Below are 25,290 nucleotides of genomic sequence, written 5' to 3'. Positions count from 1 at the left end.
CAAAGAGACAACAGACATAAGCAAAAATGCATTCTGGCTGCTTTCACAGCATGAGAAATGTTAGGAGAGCAAAGAAGATAAGCACAGACAAGAATAGCTTAAATTCATTTCTGCAGTCACAATCCAAGAAGCGCGAAGGGGAATTTTGCTGTACATCGCGGGCAATCGAAACCAAAAGTAAGTCCCATGACAGGGCTTAGCAGAAACTCAGCACAAGCTCTTGAGAAAAGAAATAAAACTGACATCTTCAGATAAAGTTCTGAAAGAACTGACTGAGAGAGATGATGGATGTCCCAGAGAAGGAGGCTTACAAAGTGATGCAGACTAGAATCCTACTCCCCAGCTTCACCGTCTCCTTCCGAGCTGGTCAGCCTGTGGAGAGACGGGCACAGAGCCCCACCAGGAACCTCAGAGCTCAGCATGCCTTCACCTCTGACTCTCACCTTCAGGCTGTCCTCCCCAGTTCTGTTCCCAAAGTGCTGCCCTAACACAGCTAAACTCCTAATTTGTAAGAATTAGAACTGGACCTACAAATCTTGGATCCTAAAAATAAAAGGATAGCTAACTTCTTCAGCTCTGCTGTGCCCCACTGTTGTTGTGAAATACCACGGGTCAGCATGGTATGAAAGAAAGCATAGAAGAAAAACATCCCACTGAACAAAGCTGTTGTGTCTGTGCTGGACTCGCATGACCTCTTCCTTAGGGTAAACAAATCTGGACTACTTCTGAACCAGACACAGTGAGAGATGACTCTCCACTCCAGGACTCCCAACTGATCCTGAAGATGAAAGAGAGCAAGAAAACACTAAACGCTGGGTTGTGCAGTCTCATCTCTCCAATGTGTGGCAGAGATAGCCCTTCAAATAGTTAAAAACAATCTGCACTAGAGTTATTCATTTGTCATTTATTAAGCTTTTATAACTTCCTAATATATGTGCCCTTAATGAAAAAGGTGATCCTTCTCAATATAGCTGGACATTATCTGCAGAGTTTCTCCACAGGGTCAATTTACTGCACATCCCATGACGGCCAGGAATGTGCTCTGGAGGTGGGAGGCTGCCAAATGAGGTTGTCACAGACAAGGAGACAATCCTATTTACCATGAGGGGGCCTCTGGTGGTCTAGTGGTTAAGGTGCAGGACTCTCACCGCTGCGACCCGGGTTCGATTCCCAGCCCCCCGGGCAGATGGAGCTCGTCAGCCCTGTGAGGCAATCCATCTAAGAGAAGGTCACTCTAAACAAACCTACGTCCTGGGGACCTCACTGCCACTGTCCAAGTTTGCTTGGCCCCGGCAGATGAACCTCAGGATTAAAGGGTGGGCTCAGTTCAGCGCACGCTGTGTCTCACCTAAAAAATCCACTGCGCAGGCTCGAAGGGTTAATGACCTTTCCCAAATCTTCGCTCGCGAAGACTGGCCATTATTATTATTTACCATGAAACCAATATTTCTATTCCTGCCATTTGCTTCGTTTAGTTTCCAGCTTCCCTCAGCGGGAAGGACGGGGCTGTCTGCAGCCCCAGCCACATCCACCACAGAACCAGTTGCCACCCCAGCATGGGAGCTCTGGGCACTCAGGTAATGGATCTCAAAGTAGCTGCCTGTAAAGATACAACTGAATGCATGAGGCACACACAAGAGGAGGTAAATTATCATAGGCAAACTGAGTTTTGGTATTAGGCTTTAATAACCCCAGGCACTTTTAATAATAAACAAAATGCTCAGAAACAAAACCAGTACGACTACCAGCTTGGGCACTGAAAGCTGCTGAAAACCAGCAATTGTATCAGAGTTTCATCTCCTGCTTTGGAGCCAGCCCATCCTGCTGCCCCTTGCACTGCAACTGTACCTGGCCTTTTCCACTGCCCTGAGCTGGTGTGGAATGAAAGACAACCCTTCTTGCTTGGCAGGTACTTGCTGCCATGAGTGTCCTCCTGGGAAGTGGAAGGAGAGAGTGCTCTGGGTGGCCAATTTCTGCTCATCCACAAACCCAACACCCACCAGCCTGCTCCTCCTTCTTCTCTTCCCCTCTCCCACCTCCCTGCCCTGGTCACCCTCTACAACTCAATCCCCATCCTTCTCTCCCATTCTCCTTGTTCCTGTGTCCATCTTTACTTTTTTTTAACTCTTCTTGTCCTCCCCACTGGTCCTGTACTCTATCTTCCCTGACACTAGGTCTATTCCCCCACCCAACCAGCCTGTCCTTATCTCCATCACTGCTGCTCTCACTCAAGGATCTCTTCCCTACAGTCTCAGACTCACTATTTATACCTTTATTCTTCTTCTTCCTCTGCATTTTATTTGTAACAGCAGGGCCAGAAACCCGCCTTGCTCTTGCACACTCCCTGGGGTCCCTGCTACCCACTGCACCTCTAGGGCCTAACCCACAACCAAGGGGTACAGCATCCTCTGTAAGCATGAGCTGCCCTATGGACTGCAAAACCCCACCACTTCTGACACTGTAGCTGAAAAACTCCAGGGTGCACAAACCCACACCTGGGCTGAATGGCTTTAATGGTGAAGGTACCTTCTCATGCAAAGATACCTCCCCTGCCAAGACATGAGAGGACTAGAGCTCTTCAGAGAAGTAGTTGTCAATATTTTGCAGTATCCAAGCTGCTCCAGAGAATGCCTTAAACAAAATAAAAAATAACTGAAAAAAGTCATGGCATAGAGAACCTCCCCCTCAGGTTACCAAATCTCGCAGAGAATCAAGCAAAGACCATGGGCATTTTACTGGGAAACGCTGGCAAAGTTACCAGAAAGCTATACTGTCAGCCCCACCTACAGCAAATGTTAAATTTTTGCTGACACGGTTCACTATCCTACAAAACAAATTGCTCCAAGTGAACTGTGACATTAGTGTGTGTGATTCTCCAGTTGTTCAGGCTATTAATGTTAAGGATGTAATTAAGGACAGAAAGGATAGAAAATAGCCTTTGCAGAGTATTTTTCAAACCATTAGTTGACAGAATTTTCTACACAATTTCTCTCTGGCATTTCTGAGTACAAGGTCCTTCTCTTTATAGAGTACTCCCCACACTGCTAAGCTTGATGTGTTTTGGCGGTCACATTACCCACTCAAAGTACATCAGCGACTCCAGCTTTTCTCCAAATGGAGAAGATAAGGTCAAATTAGACTTACATTGATAAGGGGCTGCCTTGTTTCACTTGCCTCAATGGAAAAAGGCCAAATCAATCTTACTCTCTAATCCACGTGGAGTCAAATTGTTAAAGAATTGAAGAAAGAAGCAGGGAGAAAAAACCCAATACATTATTGCACATCTATGCACTGCAGAAATTATATTGTTGTTATGATTCAGCAACGGAGACACTGTCCACTTAGTCACACACAAGTCAGTAACGGATACCTTTTCTATATGGGAAATTGGTCATACTGGGTACCTTCTGCTCACCTTGGCAATAAGGACCTTCTGCATTTTAGTTCAAACCTTTCTTGCCACCTAGAACCTTCAAGCTGCAATGGTTGCTTGGAAAAAAGTACTTGGTAAACAGAGAAGAGTCTTTCAGATTTTTGCTTCCTGGACCACATCACTGTGGCAGAGGCTGGGAGACCTGGTCATGGACCAGAGACCAGCTGCCTTGAGCTCACTGGAGGGGAAAAAAAAAAAACCAACAACACAAAAAGTTGAAATACATGAAAAGTAGCAGATGAAAAGCAGTATTTAACTCTTTTCCTTTTTCCAGTTTTCCACTGAGTGCTTTTACAACATCACTTTTCCCTTTTCAAACAAGGAAGCAGGCTGCACCCTATGTCTGGAGTCCAACTAATCAAAACTAACAATAAAAGTGTCCCCACCGAGAAGAGCCCATCAAAACTATACCAAACTAAACCACGGGAATCTCTATAGAACAGGCTCTTTTTTTCCTACTAAATTTCCCTTCAGAAACTTTTCAACTGGAGAGACTGTTTAAAGCAGCTGGGGAAGGACTGAGATTCAGTGACTGACACAACCTGAAACACCGTGGCATCCTGCAGCGAGAACTCCAGCACACACCTTGTCTGCTGTATGAAACAGCCCTGCTCAAAATCCAGCCTTCTGCACTGCTAATAGACATCAACACCCCTTGTCACAGAACCCAAGTCAGACTCAGACGCAAAACAAGTCTTTTATGCAAAGAAAACCTCTGCTGATGCCCTCCTCCTCCTCCCTCCCCACTGTGAAGAGCTGGGCTCATCCAACTGCAAACAGTACAGCTCTTGTTCAAGAGGCTATTTTATTTTTGTTCACTGGCTAAAATGCACGAACAGACATACACCAGAGGCTTTATCCACATGATGACCCACATAAATCCTCATCTCACATCTCCAAAGGCTCAATTCTAAATTTTTAAAAGAAATAAAATAAACCACCTAATTCACCAAAACTGAAACCTCATATCCCTGAGGATTTCAGCTGTAGGACAACTATACTCAAGAGGTCAGGACACAACCTGCCATCCAGCTCCTGAGGATCCCCTGCTCTGCTGGGCTGCCCTCAGTTATGGACGTCAGTGTCCATGTGTGAGCCGCCTATTTAATTAACCAACTACAAAAAAACTTGTTTTGGTCCTGGACCACTGAGTCCTAGCAGATGCTCTTGGTAGACACACTGAAAATCCAATATACTTTTCAGTTTTAAGCTAGAGTTTAAAGACAGGTTTTCTTCTACATCCCTGAATAAATATATACATATACAAATACTGGTATATACACATACATACACAGGCTTTATATATATATACTTATATACATTTAAATTGGCAACTCTTAATTACACAAGTTCAGCTCAAAGTGTTTCAGGAAATAAACATCTTAACCAAACCCAGAGAAGGAGAAGAACAATTGTGAAATAAATACCTCGCAGACACAGTTACTTCAGCAGGGCTCCAGAGAGTAAAAATTACTTAGTGCTTGCAATCTGGTCAGCAATGTGAAAGACACAAAGATAAAGAAATCAGATTTTTGGGGACCCTCCAGGGGCTTGTCAACTACAAGGCCAGTGCTGCTGACACCTCCAGCCCTTGAAGTTGCCTCTAACATATTACGTAACTCTTGAATTTCATGTACTCCAAAACCAACTCACACAATAAATGCAGATTATGACTGCAAAAATTCAATAAATGTGGAAGCAGGGAAGTTGGAACTGAAGAGGGGTTGGTAAATCTTGTAAAATAATAACAATACTGTTTTGGTAGAACACGGTGATGGAAATCTCAGAGAGAGCAAACCCAGAAGAAAAATGGACAAGCAAAATTGGGCACATGTTTACCACGGGCCTAGATGGTCTGCAGAAAGCTCGGAGAGGGATTATGGTGGAAAATAAACTTGAGTCTTTATGCTGCTCTGAAGGAAGTTAACCACTGCACACTGCATCCTACACCCAACTTAGTTCCTAGTGCCAGGATTTAGGATTTATGTATTTTGGGACTGAAACTGATATGCACATTGAGAGAGAGAGGGAGGAGGAAAGAGACAGGGAGGTATGAACCCAAATATATTGTGACTCTTTTGATTTGTCTTCTGGGGATGAAGTGTTCTTATTTTAGAATTTTTTTCTTCTCTATCATAAGAAAATCAACCAGATTTTTCCGTTAAGAGTACCATAGCTATAATATAGTTGTCAGAGATGGGATTTTAAGGGACGATATATTGTGAAACAACTCATCAAAAGGCAGAATTTGTCTTAAAAAGCAAAGATCCTCTGGTGGACTTTTAAGAAAAACACCAGTAAGCAGTCAGTTCTCAATGGAGGAACATTTGCAGGATAACCTGGCATGACCTATGTTATTTTATATTTTTATTAAGGCTCTGTTCATCCTCTTTCCTCAGAGTCTTGGAGATACTGTGGACAGTTCTTTCAGAAACAACAAGTTGATGTTCAAAGACCTTTAAGAACTGCTGGGAGGGGAACTGAGCAAGATCACAGGCATAACCATGCTACAGTGCAAAGAGACAACACCCAAAACCCAATGAAATTACCAGGAGTGCTCACAGAGGATGTCTTGGAGACCGAAAGAATGAAGAGGCTTCATAAGAGGTCTATACAACTTTGCAGTGGATTGGTATACTGATAGCTATTAAATATGATAATGTGGATTCAATCTGTAATTTAGGAATCCCTCAGTTACCAACTGATGGGGAACTGGGGTGGGGAAGGAAGAATAAAAACTTCCTGCTCATCTCCTATCCTGGCTGATCTATGGGCGCTGCTCACATAGCCACAAGCCAATCTGAGCCAACATCCACAGCTCCTTCAAACAGACAGCATCTCGACAGAACTGGGTAAGGCCAGATTAATACAGGCAATAAATTTTCATTGTTATTTACATTGCAATTGATGCAGTAATTTCTCTTTCATTGTATTACGGTGTCTCAGCAGGATCAGTCAGCTAAAAGCAAATGGCTATACAGAATCCTCAGAGAAACCTTCCAAAGAGCCCCCTCTTCAGTGGTACAGGACATGATGCAGAGAGCTCATCTGAAAGGCAGAGATAAACTCTGACTGCAGGTTAGCAAACATCTAATTAAAGTTGCACAATTTCTAAGTAGGCATCTGATATATCAGAAGTGCAATTTTGCATCATGGTTATATGAACAGGATCTAAAATAAAGAACTTACAGCTGTGCAATGATGAGGAATGGTATGGGAACTGTCAGAATTTTGAGCTCCGGAAAGGAATTAAAATAGGGAGCCAAACCGCGAATAAAAAAATCACCTATTTTCTTTTAGATTCAAGACTTCAAGGGAAATCGAAGAATTAAAGGAGGGGATGGACTCCCCAACAGCCACTCTTTGCTGTCACAGGAAGGAATTCAGAGATCATCCATTCGTACAGCCCAATGCATAAAGCACAAATCATTTGCAGGATCTAATTAACATAACCTGATGCTAACACCCTTTTCAAATTGAATAAATGATTTGGAAGAATAGTTGACTTGTATGTTTACTTCTATCACTGCCTGATTGTGTACTAAGTGCATGAGCCATAAAAGCGACATATGGGCAGCTCTGCAGTGTAATACAACCCCCAAGAAGCTACAAGCCTTAGCCACAGGTAAATCTCATCTGCTTCCTTCTTGCCTGCATGTCCCTGAAATGCTCTGTAGCCTCAGCTATGCAACTCCTCTCAGTGCTGCTGGGCTGATAAAACATACTTCTGGAAGGTGGCTCCAGCTGAAAGGCAGATTTACTGATGACGCAGTGCAAAACAATGAGAGGCATGTGAAGCGCAGGGGCAGAGGAGCAGGCATGCCTTCAACATTATGCACTGAAGATCACAAGAGAGAGACAGCTCTGCCAAAGGAAGCTGGAAATGCAACTTGCTCAACTTTCTCGTCTCTAAGCTGCATGCAAAATATTAATGTCATGGTCAAATAAAACATTCTACCATTTTAGGCACAGTGCCTAATTAGAGGCCATTGTTATCTGAGAACACTGTTTTTGCAGCTGCCAGGAAATTAAATAACCCAAGGGTAACTTGGAATTAAATGAAGCTGTACAAACACATAGCTCAGCTTTGAAATCCTGTCTCTGACAAGTATCTCCCTCTGTTTTCCAAGGGACTAAACATCTAACTAGGGCATGCAACTATCCTTTTCAATCAGGCCATAGGATAACAAACACTGGTCCTTCTTGAAGTTTGGGCTGAAGCCGTAGTGCTTTAGAGACAGAGAACTTGCAAATTCATACATATGCACAAGCACAGCCTTCTCTTCACTGAAATCAGCAGCACCTCCTGAGGAAAGAGCTCCAGTACAAGTGTCCATTAAGAGAGGAAAAAAAGGAAATGCTTATACAGAAACCCTTGCTTTTGTCTCATCTTCAACTATTTCTCCTCTTGCAATCCTTGTAACTTGAAACTTAGTCAGCAATCTAAAACCTAAGCTGGTTATACTTTTACACTGACTTTTAAAAATTGAACAAAAAGGAGAAGTGCATTTCCAATGAGATTGGTGCAGTCATGTGAAAGGCATAAAAATGTCCATTTTGAAAATCTGGTTCAGGTGGCCTCCCTTCTTAGCTTTCTACTTGTGATTTCTGCTGCGGGAAACAAAAAACGCAGCCTAATACCAAAGTCTGAGTCTAAGAGCAAGAGACAAGTTCTTGCCAGGCCAGATACTGACCTAGCAATAAAAGGAACTGCACAACAAAGTCAAGTCAACATGCAGAGGCTATTGTAATGAGACAGCACAATTCCCACCTGGCCATGGGCACAGAGGGATGCAGGACTCACTACAGACTATTGGGAGGATCATAAGGTAACTGGTTTTACAGTAGTGTCTTAGAACAGATATTCAGGTGTTTGGAATACAAATAAAGCCTGATTTTGAAGTGCATATAAGTAGCTGTTAATTTGGGCTTCTAAGTAAGGCAAAACCTCATCTGTCCCACAAAGCATGTATGTGACCTGAACCAAGTAATTTTGTCTCCTTTTTATCAGTTTCCTCATATGTGGGAGAAAAAAATTAATTCTTACTTCACAGTGGTCTCATAAGACAGGAAGTATGAATACACTCCAAAAACAAAGCATCATTATTATGTTTGGCTAAAAATGTGGAACATGGTAAGGTAGATTCCAAAAAAAATCATTATGTCCACTCTACTGGGGAGCTGGAAGACAAATCCAGGTTAGGTGAAGAAGGGAGCAGAAATTGGCTTTTTTCTTAGGTGGCAAGCAATGAAGATTAAAAGTGTGGCTCGAGATGTGTTCAGAGCAAGGGTATTGGTGCATCTGTCCTGTGCAGGATTGCCTCCTGAGTTCACAGAGTTTGATGCCCTCTCTGTGTCACAATCAAGAGTTGGGTCATTCCCAACCTGTCAGCCATGGCTTTCTGCTCCCAGGCAAGAAAGCATTGCCACGGCCACTCCTGACCCACTCGCTGCTTCGTGAGCAAATGGGATCCACAGCCTGAAAGAACTGAGGATTTTGTCTCTGACAGTCCAGTAACAGGAACTGCAGAAATCAGCAGACTTCCCACTTTCTGATAAAACTTTCCCTGTGTTTCAAAAACTCTTGGCAAAGGCTTTGCTCACTCTGCAAGCCAGGGGTGGAGAGGACGTAGCCCAGGCAGTCGAAGGCAAAGCTGCTGGCTCTGGTTGCTGCCAGCAAGGGGACGCAGGCAGCGCGTTCCACTGAGAAACCAAAAACGCAAATGAAAGAACATCAAAAAAAGAAGCAATGCAGTTGGACTCACAATTCCATTTCCTTTTGTATTTTCAAACAAAATAGCACAAGGAATCCTTTTTCTTTTTTTTTTTTTTAAGAAGACAGTATTTCAGACAACATTTCACTGGACTGACAGAGAAGAGCCAATAATTACATTTCAAACAAGACTTGAAGATGGAGCCACTAAATTCCTAACTCTAAGATTGTAACCTTGACATTGTGAGTCTTAATCCTGTGCAAGATTAAATCCTAAAATAGAAGATTTTTAAAAGATTATGTAACTTTTCTCGTAAAGGTTATTTTTTCCCACCACAATCTTCAATCTGTTTCACTACAGAGAGAATTTGTTCTGCAGGCTGCAAGTGCACCCACTGTAAAAGGGAATCCTGGGGGACAGAAGCTACCTCAATTATTATTATTTATCATGACCCTTGGCAGTTACATTATCAAAGCATTTCAACATGTTTACTAAGTAATCTTTACAAGGCCTGTTATGAGGTGATTTAATAGGATTATCCCGATTTTTCAGATGAGGAAACTGAGAGGGACACTGAGAGACTTGACCAAGGTCAAGCAGAAAAGCCTGCAGAACTCTTGGGAACTTCACCGTGGTGCTCTGGCTCCCTTCTCCTTGTGATTGCAGCAGCAAAACTGCTCACTTGAGAATAGCTCACCTCCCCACGGGGCAGCCCTTCCACAAACTCAAGACAGACTGTGACCGTCAGGCCAAAAGCCTTAAGATGATGGTGGCCCAGTGTTTCACCATCAGCTTAATACTGTATGCAAAGGGAAGAACATCCCCTCGACCAAACAACCACGCACATTGCACTGGGATTATGAGAGCTACCCTTTATCCATCATTATCTCTGGAGACTTTGTACCGAGGCAGGCAGAAAGCTGGGAAAACCTGATCACTGGCACCAGGAGAAAAAGCTGGTCAAGTTTTCGGGCATGAAATGTGCCACCTCTGTCTGACAGCCTCTGTCTGAGTACAGACAGATCTAAGTTTGGCTTTCCAATCTCACTTGATTAAGAGAATTCTCCAAGCCTGCCAGGAACAGCAATGTTCTCACCTCAATGAACGACTGCTGATCCTTGGGAAACATGAGGCATCTCCTGCTCTGATAAGAACATCTGGCAAATCTGCTCAGAGACCAACCCTGGGGAGTACCGTGCACTGGCATTTTGCCATGGATTACCATGAAAGAGATGTTTTCTCTGTTGGCAGATGATGCCAGACTGGTTTTTTTCCAAGGTTATTGGAGACTGCATTTCTAGACTGAGGTCACACCACTTATGAGATGCCAAGGTGGAGAAAATCCACTTCTTCATCCAGGTCATGGACTTGAGAAAAGTATGGCGTAAACTTAAAGTAGGTTCGCAATTAGCAAAGCTTGGGAACTGGTGGTTGAATGCTTTCAGCTGTGGGAAAGGGGTTTCATTTCCTGCTTGTATCACTGATTTCCTGTATCACAGTTTTCCCTGTGCTTCACTTCTCAACCTGTCATGGGTGGGCAACCACAACTCCCCATCTCTCACAGGGAGCTCCATATAAAATTCATGTCAAACGCAGGGAAAGATGACAAATTACAGTCTTACCAGCACTTATAATATATAAATGCTTTAAAAGGTCTTACAGAGTGTATTCAGCCTTGCCATGGGGTGCACTTAGCCATGGTGGAATACAGCCAGCTCCAGAACAAACAAGACAAGCCACCCTCTCTGCTTAAGCCCACCCTTCAGAAAAAAAACCAGAAATGCACCAGTGGAACAGCAAGCAGATGGTCAAATGCTCTCTAATGAAATAAGCAGGGCTGCTACTTCTCTGTCAAGCTGCATCTTGCTCTTAGAGAGCAATCTAAAATTTCAGTGAATTGTTCCATCATTTCGGACAGAAAAGCTTTGTGGGTCCTGCATTTATGAGAGGGGTTGATAAGAACGAGCCCTGCTCATCCATCTCGGACTTCGGAAAGTGCTAGGAAGCAGCCAAGATGTAATAAATTTAAAGGAGGAAATCATGGCCACTCGAGTGGTTCAGGAAGAGAAGTCTGGGCTTTCTCACCCACAGGCTGTGAAACAAAAATAGGTATCAATACACACCCATCTGCTGGAGGAAACAGTGAAAAATATGTATTATTTATGCAGTACATCTTTAAGTAGGAGCAAGCAGAGAAACTGAACCAAAAGACTTTATGTGGCAGGTTACAAACATAAGGAATACTACATTCTGTCAAGATTTGCAAACCCACTCACATACAAGCTCTGAGAAGAAGCTGAAATGCTCCTTTCCCCAGGTGACACAAACCAGACCTTGGAATATTGCATGTTTCTCATTCTTCCCTCCCTTCCCCCAAAAGCTTTAACTACCAAATCCTACTGCCTCTTGGGAGAGGGTAGAAATCCCATGTAATCACAGACCCCAAAAATGTTTATTGATCTGTAAAAACAGACATGCATTGCAGGGAAAACCTCCCCAACCAAGCACATATTCATAATTAGGCAGTAGTCAAATTCTCATGTTTTAGTTTGAATTTAGGTCATTAATACCACACTACTTAAAAAACCCGAAAACCCCAGACACAGCATAGTCTAGCCAATGCAGAGGTTCAAAAGAGAGCGATTGTACACGTGTTTAGTAGGGAAAAACATGTTCTGCCTAGCAACCACAGGCTCTCCTGGCTGTCCGGGGGAGGAAACTAGCACTATAAATGTCAGCAAGCAAATTATGCCACTGTGCCTGAGATACAACGGCCTAGTCACTGGGCAATAAAAAATTAAAGCAGAGATAGTTATAGAAGCAATATTCAGAAAACAACATGCAACTATTAGCTTGTTTCCCTCTCTATTTTTAAATAAAGTTAAAAATTGCTCCCAGCTAGATGGGTTATGTGCTTGGACTTATTTATAAGCTGATTTCTTGCCCATTTTATATACAGGATGAGAGAGAGGACACTGAAAGCAATTTGCCGTTTTGATGTTATTGAAACAGGAACTCAGTGTGGTACTAAAGCATATGATGGTCCTGAATCCAAGGTCAGACAGGGAACAGGTTGTCTGAGGATGATGGTTATCAAAACAAAGCATTGCCAACAAGATGGTTTTTTTCTTTTTACCCTTTTTTTATTAAAATGAAAATTTCTCTGCCACTCTAACTAGCTGAGATTTTTCAAATAGTTTCATTATTGTTAATGTACTGAGCAATTTACTGTGAAGCATGAACTGAGACTAGGAGCCTCCTCCTTCTGGAAAACGTGTAAATGAATGGATTTCTGGCCTCAGAGAAGATCCCAGCCATATCAGGCAGCCAAAGAAGGTTTAAGGAAGGACTGTCACATCCATCTTGCAGATGAACCTCAGTGTGGGGAGGTAGCAAGTCTTGCTACATGTTCACCAGCGGGATCTACACCTGAGAAGGACATTTCCAGTGCTGCTTCAGTACTGAAATGAAGTGGCCTTTCCTCATTGGTTCCAATCCAGAAGAGACCAGTCAGGACCTAAGGTCTGCTGACTGCAGTGACCTACATGAAATGGACTTGCCAATTCTAGGACAAAGATCAGAGTACATAAAGGTGATGTGTTTCCCTTAGCACAAATTTTCCTGAAACTAGAATATGCATGTTTACCAACCTGAAAGTCACAGTGATTCACTCCTCCCTTTACCCCAGCATTTTATTTCTTTTCCCCTTCTCTGATACCTTTGAACTTCACTGCCTATGTGAAAGATTGCGCGCAAGGGACATCAAGCAAGTGCCAAGGCTGGGAAGACAATGACCTCACCTTGAAAATGTTAGCAACATGTTGCTTTACAATCTTCCATCTTCAGGACAGCTTCCCCTGGGTGACAGACTGTTCCAGACCCCATTTATGCAGATGTTCGTGGAGCAAATCAACAGCTGCCAAGGTCACAGTGGAGACCAGGCTGGGGCAGCCACAGGCATGGGCTGTCCCCATAATGGAGAAAGAAGCCTTCAAACTCCATTCACTGCCCTCTAAGTGGTCTCAAAAAGGGAGACTTGTCTTTCCACTATAAATAGGGTACAAACTCAAAAAGAACAAAAAAAGAACTCAAAAAGAAACTCAGAAAAAAACAAAAAAAATTCAAAAAGAATTTGTTGCCTTCTAGGTCCAAAGACACTATCTTGCCACAGGGATGATAGTACAGAGGAGCCTATTTTTGCATAGCATGTAGCCAGGCCCCAGTGGTGATGACTCTGGGCAGGTCAGTGTCAAACAGTTCAGCTTCATTTCAATGAATTCAAGAGATACTGAAACAAATCAATACCCAAGGGTAAACTGTGGCCATCTCTCACCTCCACACAAATGGACCATAGATGGCACTGGATAGGTTCTTCATTAGGCTTGTAGAGAATAATGGTGGTTGATGGAGAGTGTAAGTTCTACATTTCTCACTGTACTGTGCAGTTACAGAAGTGCTGTAAAACCAGAGGCTGGAGGGATGGCATTTCATCGGAAAGCTACCCAAACAGAGCTATCACTAAACATAGTAGTGGACTTCCAAGAGAAAAAAGTACTGCAGACAAACCAGCTGGAGAAACCAGGAGCAGAAAAAGGACAATCAAACCAAGCCCAACCCCCTTTAAACTGCCATTTTACCTACAATAAAAGGCTCTCTGGATACAGAGAGCTGTGACACAACAGCTGTTGGAAGTGCCACTGGAGGAACATTGCTACCCCCAAACCTTATTATTTTATTCAGATGGCATCTCCAGCATAGGACTGCAATGCTTCCCAGTGCACACAAACATGTTTTCCAAGAGCACAGGTATCTCTGGGTGTGGTGACATGTGTTTTCCTTTCAGTGTGTGCCAGCTAAAACCTTTGGTGAGCAGAGACTATTGGGAACAGCAAGACCACAGGCTAGAAGCTCTGCTCATGCAGCTGCTCAAAGACAGGGAGAATGTCCTTGCTGCCCTTTGAAAAAGGGAGAGACTATGTAGAGAGCACAGGGGCTATGGCATATCTGCACCATGCACAGACAGCTCCTGCTTTCAGCCAAACCTTGGGAAAAAAACCAAACCAGCCAAACAAATATTCCTATATTTCTGGGAGCAGCAGCCACTCCATTTTTCTGCCATGTGCTGGCTCCACAGCAGGGGATAAATGCCAGGATTGTACACGGCTGTCCAAGCAGCCCAGCAGCTGAGACACTTGTCTTCATGCAGGAGGCCCATGGCCAAACTCTTTCTGCTAATTCATCCCAGTATCAGCCAGGAAAGAGCTTTCTCTGCACCATCCCCCTGTGTTATTTGCTGAATAGAATTCTTTCTCATTAACAGGCCAAAGCCCAAGAAACGGCCACTGGAACAAACAAGGTTCTGTGCAGATATAAATCCCCACCTCACCACCAGGGAATTAAAGCACAGAATTAGGCTGTAGCTGTTCCCTTTCAGCACAATGAATGCTTAAGCAGGTTACAGCTTTGCACTGCAGACATCTTCTGGGGAGAAGAAATAATGACTTCTTTACCAGCCCGACTCACTTGCTCTCAGGGAAACAAGGAAGAATATTGAACCAGAACAGTAATAAATGTCTGTGTGCACCGCTGGACTTGCTATCTGAACTGCTCATCAAAGCTGAAGATTTACCCTGTAATTCTTGAACTTGGCAGTTTGCTACTCAAGACAAGCAGCTGATGCACTCGAGGCAGACATGATTGGTGCTGTTTTGCAAGAAGGTGGGATGCTGGAACTCTTGGAGATTTTGATTCTGTTGAAGCCCATGGGCTGATTACAGGCTATACAATGGCAAAGTGAGCTTCCTCCTCCCAAGACGTTTATAGACTCTGAGGGGAACCAGGGAGCAAAGCAGAGCCCTTTCACTGCTACAGGGCACCCTATATGTTAGATCCTGGATTGCTCCAGATCATGAAAAACTTAAACCATACTGAACTGAGGAACAAGGACAGAACAACTGCAGACAGGGCTAATCCTGAGATGAAGCTTTGGATGTGGTGGTGAAAATTCAGAAAGAACATAGGCTGTACACAAACCCAAAAGATATGGGGGTTGTGGTAGGAGAGTTAGCAGTGCACACAGTTCTTGCCAGCACATCATCACTTCCTAGGAAAAAGCACAGAAAAGGGGATGAAGCTGCCAGTTCTGTGACGCTACTACCCAGGTTGAGTTTTGCACCTGCCTTCCATGCTATGCTGTAGCAGAGGATGGCCTTAGCATGTTCCCTCCTTTCCCTGCATTGTCCGGAAGATGACCTTTTCTCCTGCAAAGCCCTGCTTTAACACACCAAATACACACAGTGTATTTGAAAAAACAGGGATATTATATGCTGCCAAAACCATGGCCCAATGGAAGGTACATGGGCGCTATGACTATCAGCAGTAAGTTCAGGTGCCAGTGAGAGCCAAGGTGACAGAAGGTCCAAGCAGAGGGGACTGCTGCTTTGAAGTGCAGCAGCACTTCCTGGTTCACAGAGATAACTTGGGCACCAGTGGGAAATGCAGGTCCTTGAGGACACTGGTCATGCTAGACTTGGCGTTTGCTCCAAGCACAGACAGGGGTGCACAGTGCAACATCCCCCACCATGGAGGGGCAAGACCACTGCCTGAGCTCACCTTTGTTTCAAGCTGGAATAATTTCCAGAGAGAAAAATGGCAGTGTGGCTGCTGGAGACTGTACAGGGGTGGTTGCAATCTAAACTTGCCACCAGTGATTGAACTGAGAAATCTGTGTTGTGCCAACAGGGCAGAGAAACGAGTGCCATGGATGTCAGACACAGATGCGATGCTGGAGGTGAGCGTGCCCCTAGCATATCCCATCTGCAGGGACAGCATGGTTCAGTGACACAGATTCCCTCCTGACAATGGGAATCTCTGGGTTTCTTGCTCTGCCACATGCTGTGCCCCTTGGAAAAAAAAACAAAAACTTTCTCGTACTTTGGTGAGCCTTCTCTTTAAATGGAGGTCTTAGTGGGAGGCTCTGTATCCTACTATTGTGGCAAAACCAAATTTGAATTGATTTTCCCCAGCTGCCACTGATAACAAAAAGCCTGATACTACTAACAGTCATAAAATTCTTGTGCATATGCCCCTCAAACAAATGCAACAAGTGACACTCTGGTAGTAGGATCATATGTCACCTCCTCTTTTGAGAGCAAAACCACGTGACATAGACTTTCAATCAAACACCAAAACTACCAAATTATAAACAGATATAGCTGTAAAGATCTATTTACCTATTCTCAACCTAGGGCTTAATTTATTAAAATCTCTAGCTACCTTTGTACTGTTCTAAAATGTAGTACTATTGTACTATTACATGTTTATGAGTATTCCTGAAACAGAAACAGGACTTACTCAGCAAGGCTACTGATCATGAACTTTGACTCTGCACTAAATAAAGACGACGCAGTTTCAAGTTTTCTCCTTGTGTTTTGGGTATCATGAACCCACTGAATATTACAGTGTCACAAGAAGGTTCTCAACAGTTAATTCCTATTCAGGAATAAAATCCTCTTTTTTCATATTTTGATGAATTTTCTCCAACATCTAAACTGTATAAACTTTTAATTCCAACCACAGAAAGGAGTGACTGAAAAATAGTAATAATAGCTGCCCGACACTTTCTCATTCCACCACCTCAATAACACTGCTACAAACAAAACCTCCACACACAATAAAAGTTATTACAAACTATTTCCATCTACAAAGCCAAAACAATCTCTCCATCAGCATTTGCCCAGCACCAAGAATTGGCAGCTCTCTAGCACATGCCAGTCACCTTCTGTGACGACTCCACCTTTGACCCTTTCAGCCAGCACAAGCAAAGAAAGATGGCACATTCAGTACAGTGAGAGCTGGGTGTAAGAAAGGGGAATAAATCCCAGCTTTTGGTGATGAGCCAAAGGAGCTGATTCACAACTCCACAGCATTGTGCTGGCTATGGGGATGATACAAATTACTCATCTTCAAGTGCTCCTTTGAAAGAGAGGTTGGTAGAAGAAGCTAGAGATGCAAGATGTGTGCTTGTGGAGGCTTGAGGACACAGGCCAGCTCATTTTAACACAGAATCAAAATCACAGAATCACCTAGGTTGGAAAAGACCTCTGAGATCATCGAGTCCAATCTAAACACAATGATATGCTTGGTTTTGCTGTTTCAAACACACTTAAACTGCTCTTTAAGACCTGTGTGTGCTCCTCTCTCAGCATTCAAAAATATTTATATTCCGGGTGTGAATCACCTTGTACAACACAGCAGCTGAGACAGTGTGCTTAAGTGATCAAAGCACCTTTCAGAGCTGTACTACCAGCACTGACAAACAGATCTGTTTTACAAACACTTTGATTTATAATCTCAGCAAGATGACATGTTTTCCTCCTCCTGTCCCAGGTTGGATACCAAAGTGGCACATGCTGACACTTACCTAGGAAGCCCTCTTCATCCACAATGATGGTGTAGTCCTCGGGGGTTTCCGTGAGGCTGAAGAACTTGCACCTGGCAAAGGCAAACAGCAGGAAAACATGATTAGATGCTGGACTGAGCAGCGCCTGGTCTTTCACCTAAAATGGAGGTCCTTTCCCATCCAAGCTGTGGTGGAGGAAAGAGTCAAGGTCCAGTGTTTATGGAGAGGCCTGAAGCACTAACAGACCTGGATTTTATTCCTGGCTAACTCACACTGTGTGACCCACGTTCCCTGCTGTCTGCCTATGCACAACGGAGCTGGTAAAACTCTTACTATTTTTTATTACTTAGTTCTTAGTTACTTTTCTCTAATTACCATATCCCTTAAGGCTTTCCATCACAGCCAGGACCTGCTGTGTTGCACTGACACAGAGCAAAAAGCTTTGCTCACTGATTGATCACTCCAGCACCCTCGAAAAGCCTTCCCATGGTTCATGCATGCAACTGTTTTTCCTATCTGTCCACTAAAATTTCTTGCCTTATCAAGATTTGACATCCAATCTCTCAACCAAGCCCCAGTATCTCTTCTTATTGCTTCAGAGGCTGTTTCCACAAGCAGATAGCACCCCAACTTCCTATGCTGGTCCTCGCCCCTTCCCTGGGGTGCTCCAGGTAAAGAGCCATGGTAGCAGCAATCAAGTCCATGGACACAAGGCTGAGCTTCCCCCACCTTGATCCCCTATTGCTTCTGTTCTGCTCCATGTTCATCTTCTGACACTACAGGTCATGTGCAGCATTCCCAGCTTGTTCAGCACTGAGCACCATGTCACCTCTAACAGGAGATAAAAACCAAATATGACATGGGATTCTTCCACTGCAGACACAAACAGAAAAAGGCTCAGCCTTAAGGTTTAACACCACATATAGTCAAAAAGGATTTTTTTCCCTGACACACCAACATATGTACAGCAACATCTACTGAAAAAAAAAATCAGCTTCTATCCAGTTGGTCCCCAGTAATGGCAGGAAGGTTAGCACAGCATTTTTCAAGCTCAGGTTCACCTTCAGCAGAGCATCAGCACCGTGCTGGGCAGCAACCTATGCAGGGCTCCCAGCCCCTCCAGAAGCACGCCAGAGCACAAGAACTGTTTTTGCTGCCCAAGCCACAGGAGAAATTTTTCCCTCTAGGAAGCTGCAACATGAAGAGCCTGTGTCTCTAAGAACCAAAGAGCAGGATTTCACAGTTACACTATAATACTGTCCAATTTATCTGAGGCAACCTACAGAAAATATTTTAAATACTTGAAAAACAAATATTGTTCTCAAGACCCCCAAATTTCACAGCATGTTCATAGTATAATTTCTGCATGAAGCACAGTTCAGCAGCATTCATCAACCAGGGACTCCCAGGGCTTCTCAGCACTGCTGAGCATCTGTGTTTTAAAGTGTTCAGGACTTTTGAAAGCCTGGAACCCCATGCTGGTGGTTCAAGACATCAAAAGATCAAAGCATTTACTTGATTATTAAAGAATCAGAATAACACCTGGCTGCAGCATTCTTCCGACTGGCTGAAAAGAACAAACATAGCACCTATCCCCTCCAAAAGCAACAGGGAAAAAAATGAGATGGATACTGCCCTCCCCATCATCGCATCAGAAAACCAAGAAGAAGCAACACACAGTTGTGATCTGCCATGTAACCAGTACGATTCCATGTACATGGAAAGTATCAGACAACCTGCCTTTAGAAACTCATCCTGTTTCCCTGGAAGCATCCATCACGACAATCAAGTATGACACTCTTCCTCCTAGCACAGACGTATCACTATAAAATACAGACGTGGCCCCACCACAAGAGAAACCACAACTTAATTATTTTGTGTCATCGGTAATAGCTGCTGTGACGGCCACATTTACCAACTCAAGTCTCTCTAGGAACAGTGCCAAGAAAAGCAGAAAATAGCAGCAGCCCAAATTTTTACTCTCACTTCTTAACTGCACAAGGCTGCTACCTGTGCAAGGGGTGATCCAAGCTGGATAAAACGGATTTCTGGGATGCTGTTCCAAGTGAGTCCCAGGAGGTAGAAGTATTTGTTATTTAGTGGATGAATTCCCTGGGAAAGTCAATGAAATTAAAGTCTTTGCTACCACTACCGGACCGAGCCACATGCACGCTGACCAGGGAAAAGCTTGTGGTCTTAAAGGAGAAAACATTAATAAAAAACACCTAATCTTGCCTGACCTGTGATGGCATTTACGGAAGAATATTGAACCAGAACAGTAATAAATGTCTGTGTGCACTGTTGACCCCAGCAGAAAAAGTATGATTGTGACAGATGCTAGTTTCTGAGCACGTATCTAAGGGATATGTACAGATGAAATCCCATAATTGCTGGCTCAGAATGCATGTCAAAACCTCATTATCTTCACGTACCATCTTAAAGCCCAATCCCCAACTCTGTGCAGTTCTATAAAAGGTCAGTACCACAGACCATCTGAATTTAAAAGCAAAGTCTTTCACCAGCACAGAGAAGACCAGTGGTTCTTGGGCTTTATATTCACTTTGTTCAAGCCAATGATGCGTTTTTTTTTTTTCCCAAGTGAAATCTAAACCTGAAAAACTGGAATTGCAAATCTTGTGTGACAAAACAGAAGGAACTCAATGTCATATCTCTCTCCTTAAATAACACATGCCTCTTCCATTCAAGTTATTTCAGTAATTTCTCTTTCCTCTTAAACCAGTCCTTGATAAGCTGAATGCCAACAGCATCTTCTATTATCACACCAAAGCCAAGAAAGGAAAAGAACTGCCCTTTAATCATTTTGAGACATCAGGCAAACAGTATTTCTCTAAGTACGTGTGGAAAGCATATATGCAGGAAGACGTATTTCTAGTTTCCTAATAGCCAAACCTCAGGTGGATTATTTTGGATTCCTGCCTCCTTAAAGTTTCAGTACATTTCCACTTCAGCACTGTTGCTGACTTCGACTCCCTAACAACATATGCCTTTTTCTGGCAATGCCACAAATGTAGACCAATCTATAATTAGATTAGATCTTTGAAACTGCAAAGCCTACACTGTGTATGGAAGCAATACCCATGCTTGCACAGAGCAGGAAATCGCCTGTAGGATGCAGCAGCAGCATCGTTGTCAGTTTGCAAACAGTACTCCAGTCTCTGTGGGAGAAGAGAGCAGGAAAGCAGAGTGGTTGGTCATGCTTGCAGGTCCACACCACAAGTGTCTCCTCCAGCCGTTTGGTCTTCAAGAGTTGGTGAGATGACTAGAGTGACAATACTGGAATGAACATGATCTTCATTGGTTCTGGGTCACACGCAGACCACAAGTTTGTGGGAATATTGCTGTGCATAATTTGAAAGTTCAGCACAGACAATAGTCTTTAAGGAAGACCACAAGTCCTACCTTCTTATTTATATGGAAACTACTTAGTTAATTCTTGTCTCAGGAGGGTAAAGTGTTGCAAAGCTGTCTGTACTGTGGAAAACATCTGTTCCAGAAGCAGGTGGGTGGCTGGTCTCCTCACACGTAGGAAACCATGCCCAAGTGTCATTCAAGGCAGTTAAATGTCTGAAGGTAACACAGAAGTTTGCAAAGAAGCAGTTGAACTGAATGGGAATTAAGAAGAAGGAGCAGCAAGTTCATCTGTGTGAATATGAAAAATGTAATTTATTGGGGTTTATTCCAGGCTGTATGCTTTGGTATGTTATTATGACAATATACATTCTTAGTGGGGGCCCCCTGGTGTTCTAGTGGTCAGGATGCGGCACTCTCACCGCTGTGGCCCGGGTTCGATTCCCGGTCAGGGGACTTCCCCGGGCAGATGGAGCTCGTCAGCCCTGTGAGGCCATCCATCTAAGAGAAGGTCACTCTAAACAAAGCTACGTCCTGAGGACCTCGCTGCCACTGTCCAAGCTCGCTCGGCCCCGGCAGATGAACCTCAGGATTAGAGGGTGGGCTCAGTTCAGCGCACACTGTGTCTCACCTAAAAAATCCACTGCGCAGGCTGGAAGGGTAAAGACCTTTCCCAAATCTTCATTCGCGAAGGCTGACCATGATGATGATATATTCTTAGTAGAGAAAAAGTCTCATGCTAATCATCTAATTCTTGGTGATCTTTGCGGTTTATAAATAATGACAAGGGGTGGATTCTAGTACATCATCTTTGGAAATGTATTTAGGAAAGCAGTAAAGGACACTCATGCTGTTAATGTGATCCCAAGTAACATGCCATAGGACAAGACGAAACAGCCTCAAATAGCATCAGGGGAGATTTACATTGGGTATTAGGGAAAACTTTTTCATCAAAAGGGTTGTCAGGCATTGGAACAGGCTGCCCAGGGAGGTGGTGGAGTTGCTGGCCCTGGAGGTATTTAAAAGACATGTAGATGTGGCACTTAGGGACATGGTTTATTGTGGCCTTGGCACTGCTGGGGGAATGGCTGGATTGGATCTCAAGGGTCTTTTCCATCTGTCCTGACGTGATGTACTTGTATAGCCAATTTCTCTACCTGAGCAGCGATGTCTTGCCACAGTTCAGCAGCCCAGATGGGTCTCCATCTGTGCTGCCAATTGGCCTTTTTCCATTGGTCCAGCCACCCCCACAGAGCATTTGCCACCATCCACAAGTCAGTGCAGAGGTAGAGCACTGGCCATTTCTCTTGTTCAGTGGTATCTAAAGCCAGCTGGACGGCCTTCAGCTCTGCAACCTGACTTGATCCACCTTGTCCATCAGGAGCTTCTGCAACTCACCACCATAAGACTCCATACAACAGCTTTCCATTTTCAGTGTGTCCCTACAATACAGCAGGAACCAACGGTGAACAGTGTGTGTCACCTTTCATTTTCTGGAAGCTGATTATATGGTGGGGCCTTCACAGCACATGTCACCTGATCCTCCTCTGGTAATAATCTGAAATTTGGGCCAGTTTGTGATGATCTCCAAGATTTCTGGGCAATTGGGGTTTTGTAGCTGAGCTCGCTGTGTGATCAGGGTGATCCACTTACTCTACGTGGATCATGTGGCATGATGTGTGGAAGGGGCTTTCCCTTTGAACATCCAGCCCAGCACTGGCAGTCAGGGTGCCAGAAAGAGCTGTGCTTTGGTGTCAGTCACTTCTGAAGTGGTTCCAACCCCTTCAGAAGCTGCCAGGATCTCTTTTTCAGTTGGGGTTGTAACAGGTCTTGGACCCTTTGTATCCCTGACTCCAGAACCCTGGGGCTTGTCCTCGAGTCTCCCCAGGTACTTTTTGCCAGAGACTCCAGGAAGGACCATTCTCCCCGGCTGTAGCGTAGAGCACGGTTTTTACATCCTGTCCTGTCCTGACTGGCCCATGGACTACTGCATGGGCAACCTCCTGTTTAATTTGTTCAAAAGCGTGTTGTTGTTCAGCACCCCACTTAAAATTGTTCTTCTTCTGTGTCCAATGATAGAAAGGGCTGACAATCTGAATGTAATCTGGAATATGCATCCTCCAGAAACCCACAGCATCCAGGAAAGTCTGTGTTTCCTTCTTGCTGGTCGGTGAGGACACAGCTGCTGTTTTGTTAACTGCATCCATTGGGACCTGACAATGTCCATGTTGCCACTTTACTCCTAAAACCTGAATTTCCAGGGCAGGTCCTTTGACCTTACTTTGATTTAAGGCAAAACCAGCCTTCAGGAGGATCTGGATTATCTTCTCCCTTTCTCAAAATCTGCCTCTGCTGTGTTCCCCCACACAGTAATGTCATCAATGTACTGCAGGTGTTCTGGAGCCTCACCCTTTTCCAGTGCAGTCTGGATCAGTCCATGGCAAATGGTGAGGCTGTGTTTTCAGCCCTGGGACAGTCCATTCCAGGTGTACTGAACAGCCCTCCAAGTAAAAGCAAACTGTGGCCTGCACTCTGCTGCCAAAGGAATGGAGAAGAACCCATCAGCAATGTCAACAGTGGCACCACTTGGCTGCCTTGGACTCCAGCTCATACTGAAGTTCCAGCATGTCTGGCACAGCGGCATCAGTGGTGCTGTGACTTCTTTCAGGCCACGATAGTCCACTGTCAGTCTCCACTCTCCACTGGACTTATGCACTGGCCATATACGGCTATTAAAGGGGGAGCGAGTCTTGCTGATCAATCCCTGGCTCTCCGATTCACGAATCATCTCACGGATGGGGGTCACAATATTGCCAACATTGCATTGCTGTGGTGGCAATCGGTAACTCTTCTTTTGACCCTCAGCAATCCCACAACAGAGGGGTCCTCTGAGAGACCAAGCATGGTATTCAGCTGCCTAATTTCCTGTCTCCACAGTAGCTATCCCAAAAACCCAACAATGTCATTTTGGGTCCTTGAGATACCCTCTCCTGAGGTAATCTATGCCAACGATAGACCGGGCCTCTGAGCCAATCACAAGGAGGTGTTTTTGCCATTCGTTCCCAGTCAGGCTCACTTCAGCTTCCAGTATAATCAGCTCTTGGGATCCCCCTGTCAGCCCAGAAATAGAGATGGATTCTGTCCCTACATATCTTGATGGCATCAGGGTACATTGTACACCAGTGTCAACTAAAGCCTTGTGCTCTTGTGGGTCTGGTGTGCCAGGCCATCGGATCCACACAGTCCAATAGCTCCGACCGTGCCTTTCCTCCACCTGGCTGGAGGCAGGGCCCCTTTAGTCCTGGTCATGGTACTCGTTGCTCACTTCTTGTAAATATGACCTGGAAGTCCCTTCAAGAGGATTGAACGTAGCATCATCCATTCCATTCTGTCTGAGGACTTGCCCTCTGGAAACCAGAGCAGCATTTATCCTTGAAGAACTTTGTGCGGTGGTTGTCCTACCTTTCAACTCATGCACCCGTGCTGCTGGGGCAGAGGTGGGTTTTCCATTCGACTATAGATCTCTATAGATTACCTCCAGCACAGCTAATTCTCTCAGGTACTGTATACCTTTTTCTCCATGGCGTTCCACCTGCTTGGGCGCGCTATTAGGTCACCCTTGAGAGAACACCTGTCCCTCACGCTTGACAGGAGTTGCTTCCAGAGGCTGAGTTTTGTCCTCTTCCCAATCCCCTTGTCAGTGCCCTGGGATCCTGGGACAGGGATTAGGGATCCCAGTTGCTTGGCTTCACTACCATCTAGTTCCATATCCTGGGCCGTGATATCCCAGCACTGGAGCAGCCAGGTCACCAGGGGCTCTCCTGTGCATCTTGCATCTCACCCAGGGATAGGGATCAGGTGATTATCTCTGGCCCTACCTCTTCCTCCTGTTCTGAGGGCCCTGCTTCCTCTTCATCCCTTACTAAGTGAACTGATTTTGTCTTGGATTTCTTCTTCTGTGTAGGGGCAACTGCTACTGGCACAGGTTGTTCCTCTGGTTCAGCTGCAGTTTGAGTGGCCACAGTGCCTGTAGGTCTGCTTTCCTCCTCCTGAGGCTGTGAGGGTGCTGTCTAGTGACAAACAGTGTCTGATAAATAGTAGCCAGGATCCAGCACACTGCAATAAGTTGCTTCTCTCTGGAGCTGCCACAGCATTCTCCTTGCAAATATTCTGTTACTTTATCAAGATCTTGTAGTTGTTCAGAGGTGAACTTCCAAACCACTGGAGCAGAGAATTTCCCAAAAATTTGTCTCATTTTCTCCCACATTCCACGCCACTCATGACTATACACCCTCGGGGACAGATCTCTGAATAACCTCCTTAGAACTCTCTAAACATAGTGTGGACAGCACTGGCAGGCTTAGCAACAAAAA

At 44.4% G+C, this 25,290-nt stretch overlaps 1 protein-coding gene across 3 annotated transcripts in view; it reads right to left on the bottom strand.

The window, feature by feature from the left end:
* Window positions 1-25,290, bottom strand: part of GATSL2 (GATS protein like 2) — a 128,016-nt gene that overhangs the window by 40,935 nt on the left and 61,791 nt on the right. For all 3 annotated transcript variants that reach the window (XM_017824085.1, XM_017824084.1, XM_017824086.1), the window contains exon 2: window positions 17,570-17,640. In XM_017824085.1, coding sequence (XP_017679574.1) covers window positions 17,570-17,640 — 71 coding nt within the window. The remainder of the gene's footprint in view (window positions 1-17,569; window positions 17,641-25,290) is intronic.

The sequence above is a fragment of the Lepidothrix coronata genome, unplaced genomic scaffold (assembly GCF_001604755.1).
Source record: "Lepidothrix coronata isolate B3197 unplaced genomic scaffold, Lepidothrix_coronata-1.0 Scaffold108, whole genome shotgun sequence".
NCBI classification, from domain to species: Eukaryota; Metazoa; Chordata; class Aves; order Passeriformes; family Pipridae; genus Lepidothrix; species Lepidothrix coronata.
Note: the sequence above shows the minus strand (reverse complement) of the source record. Positions and strands in the feature narration are given on the sequence as shown.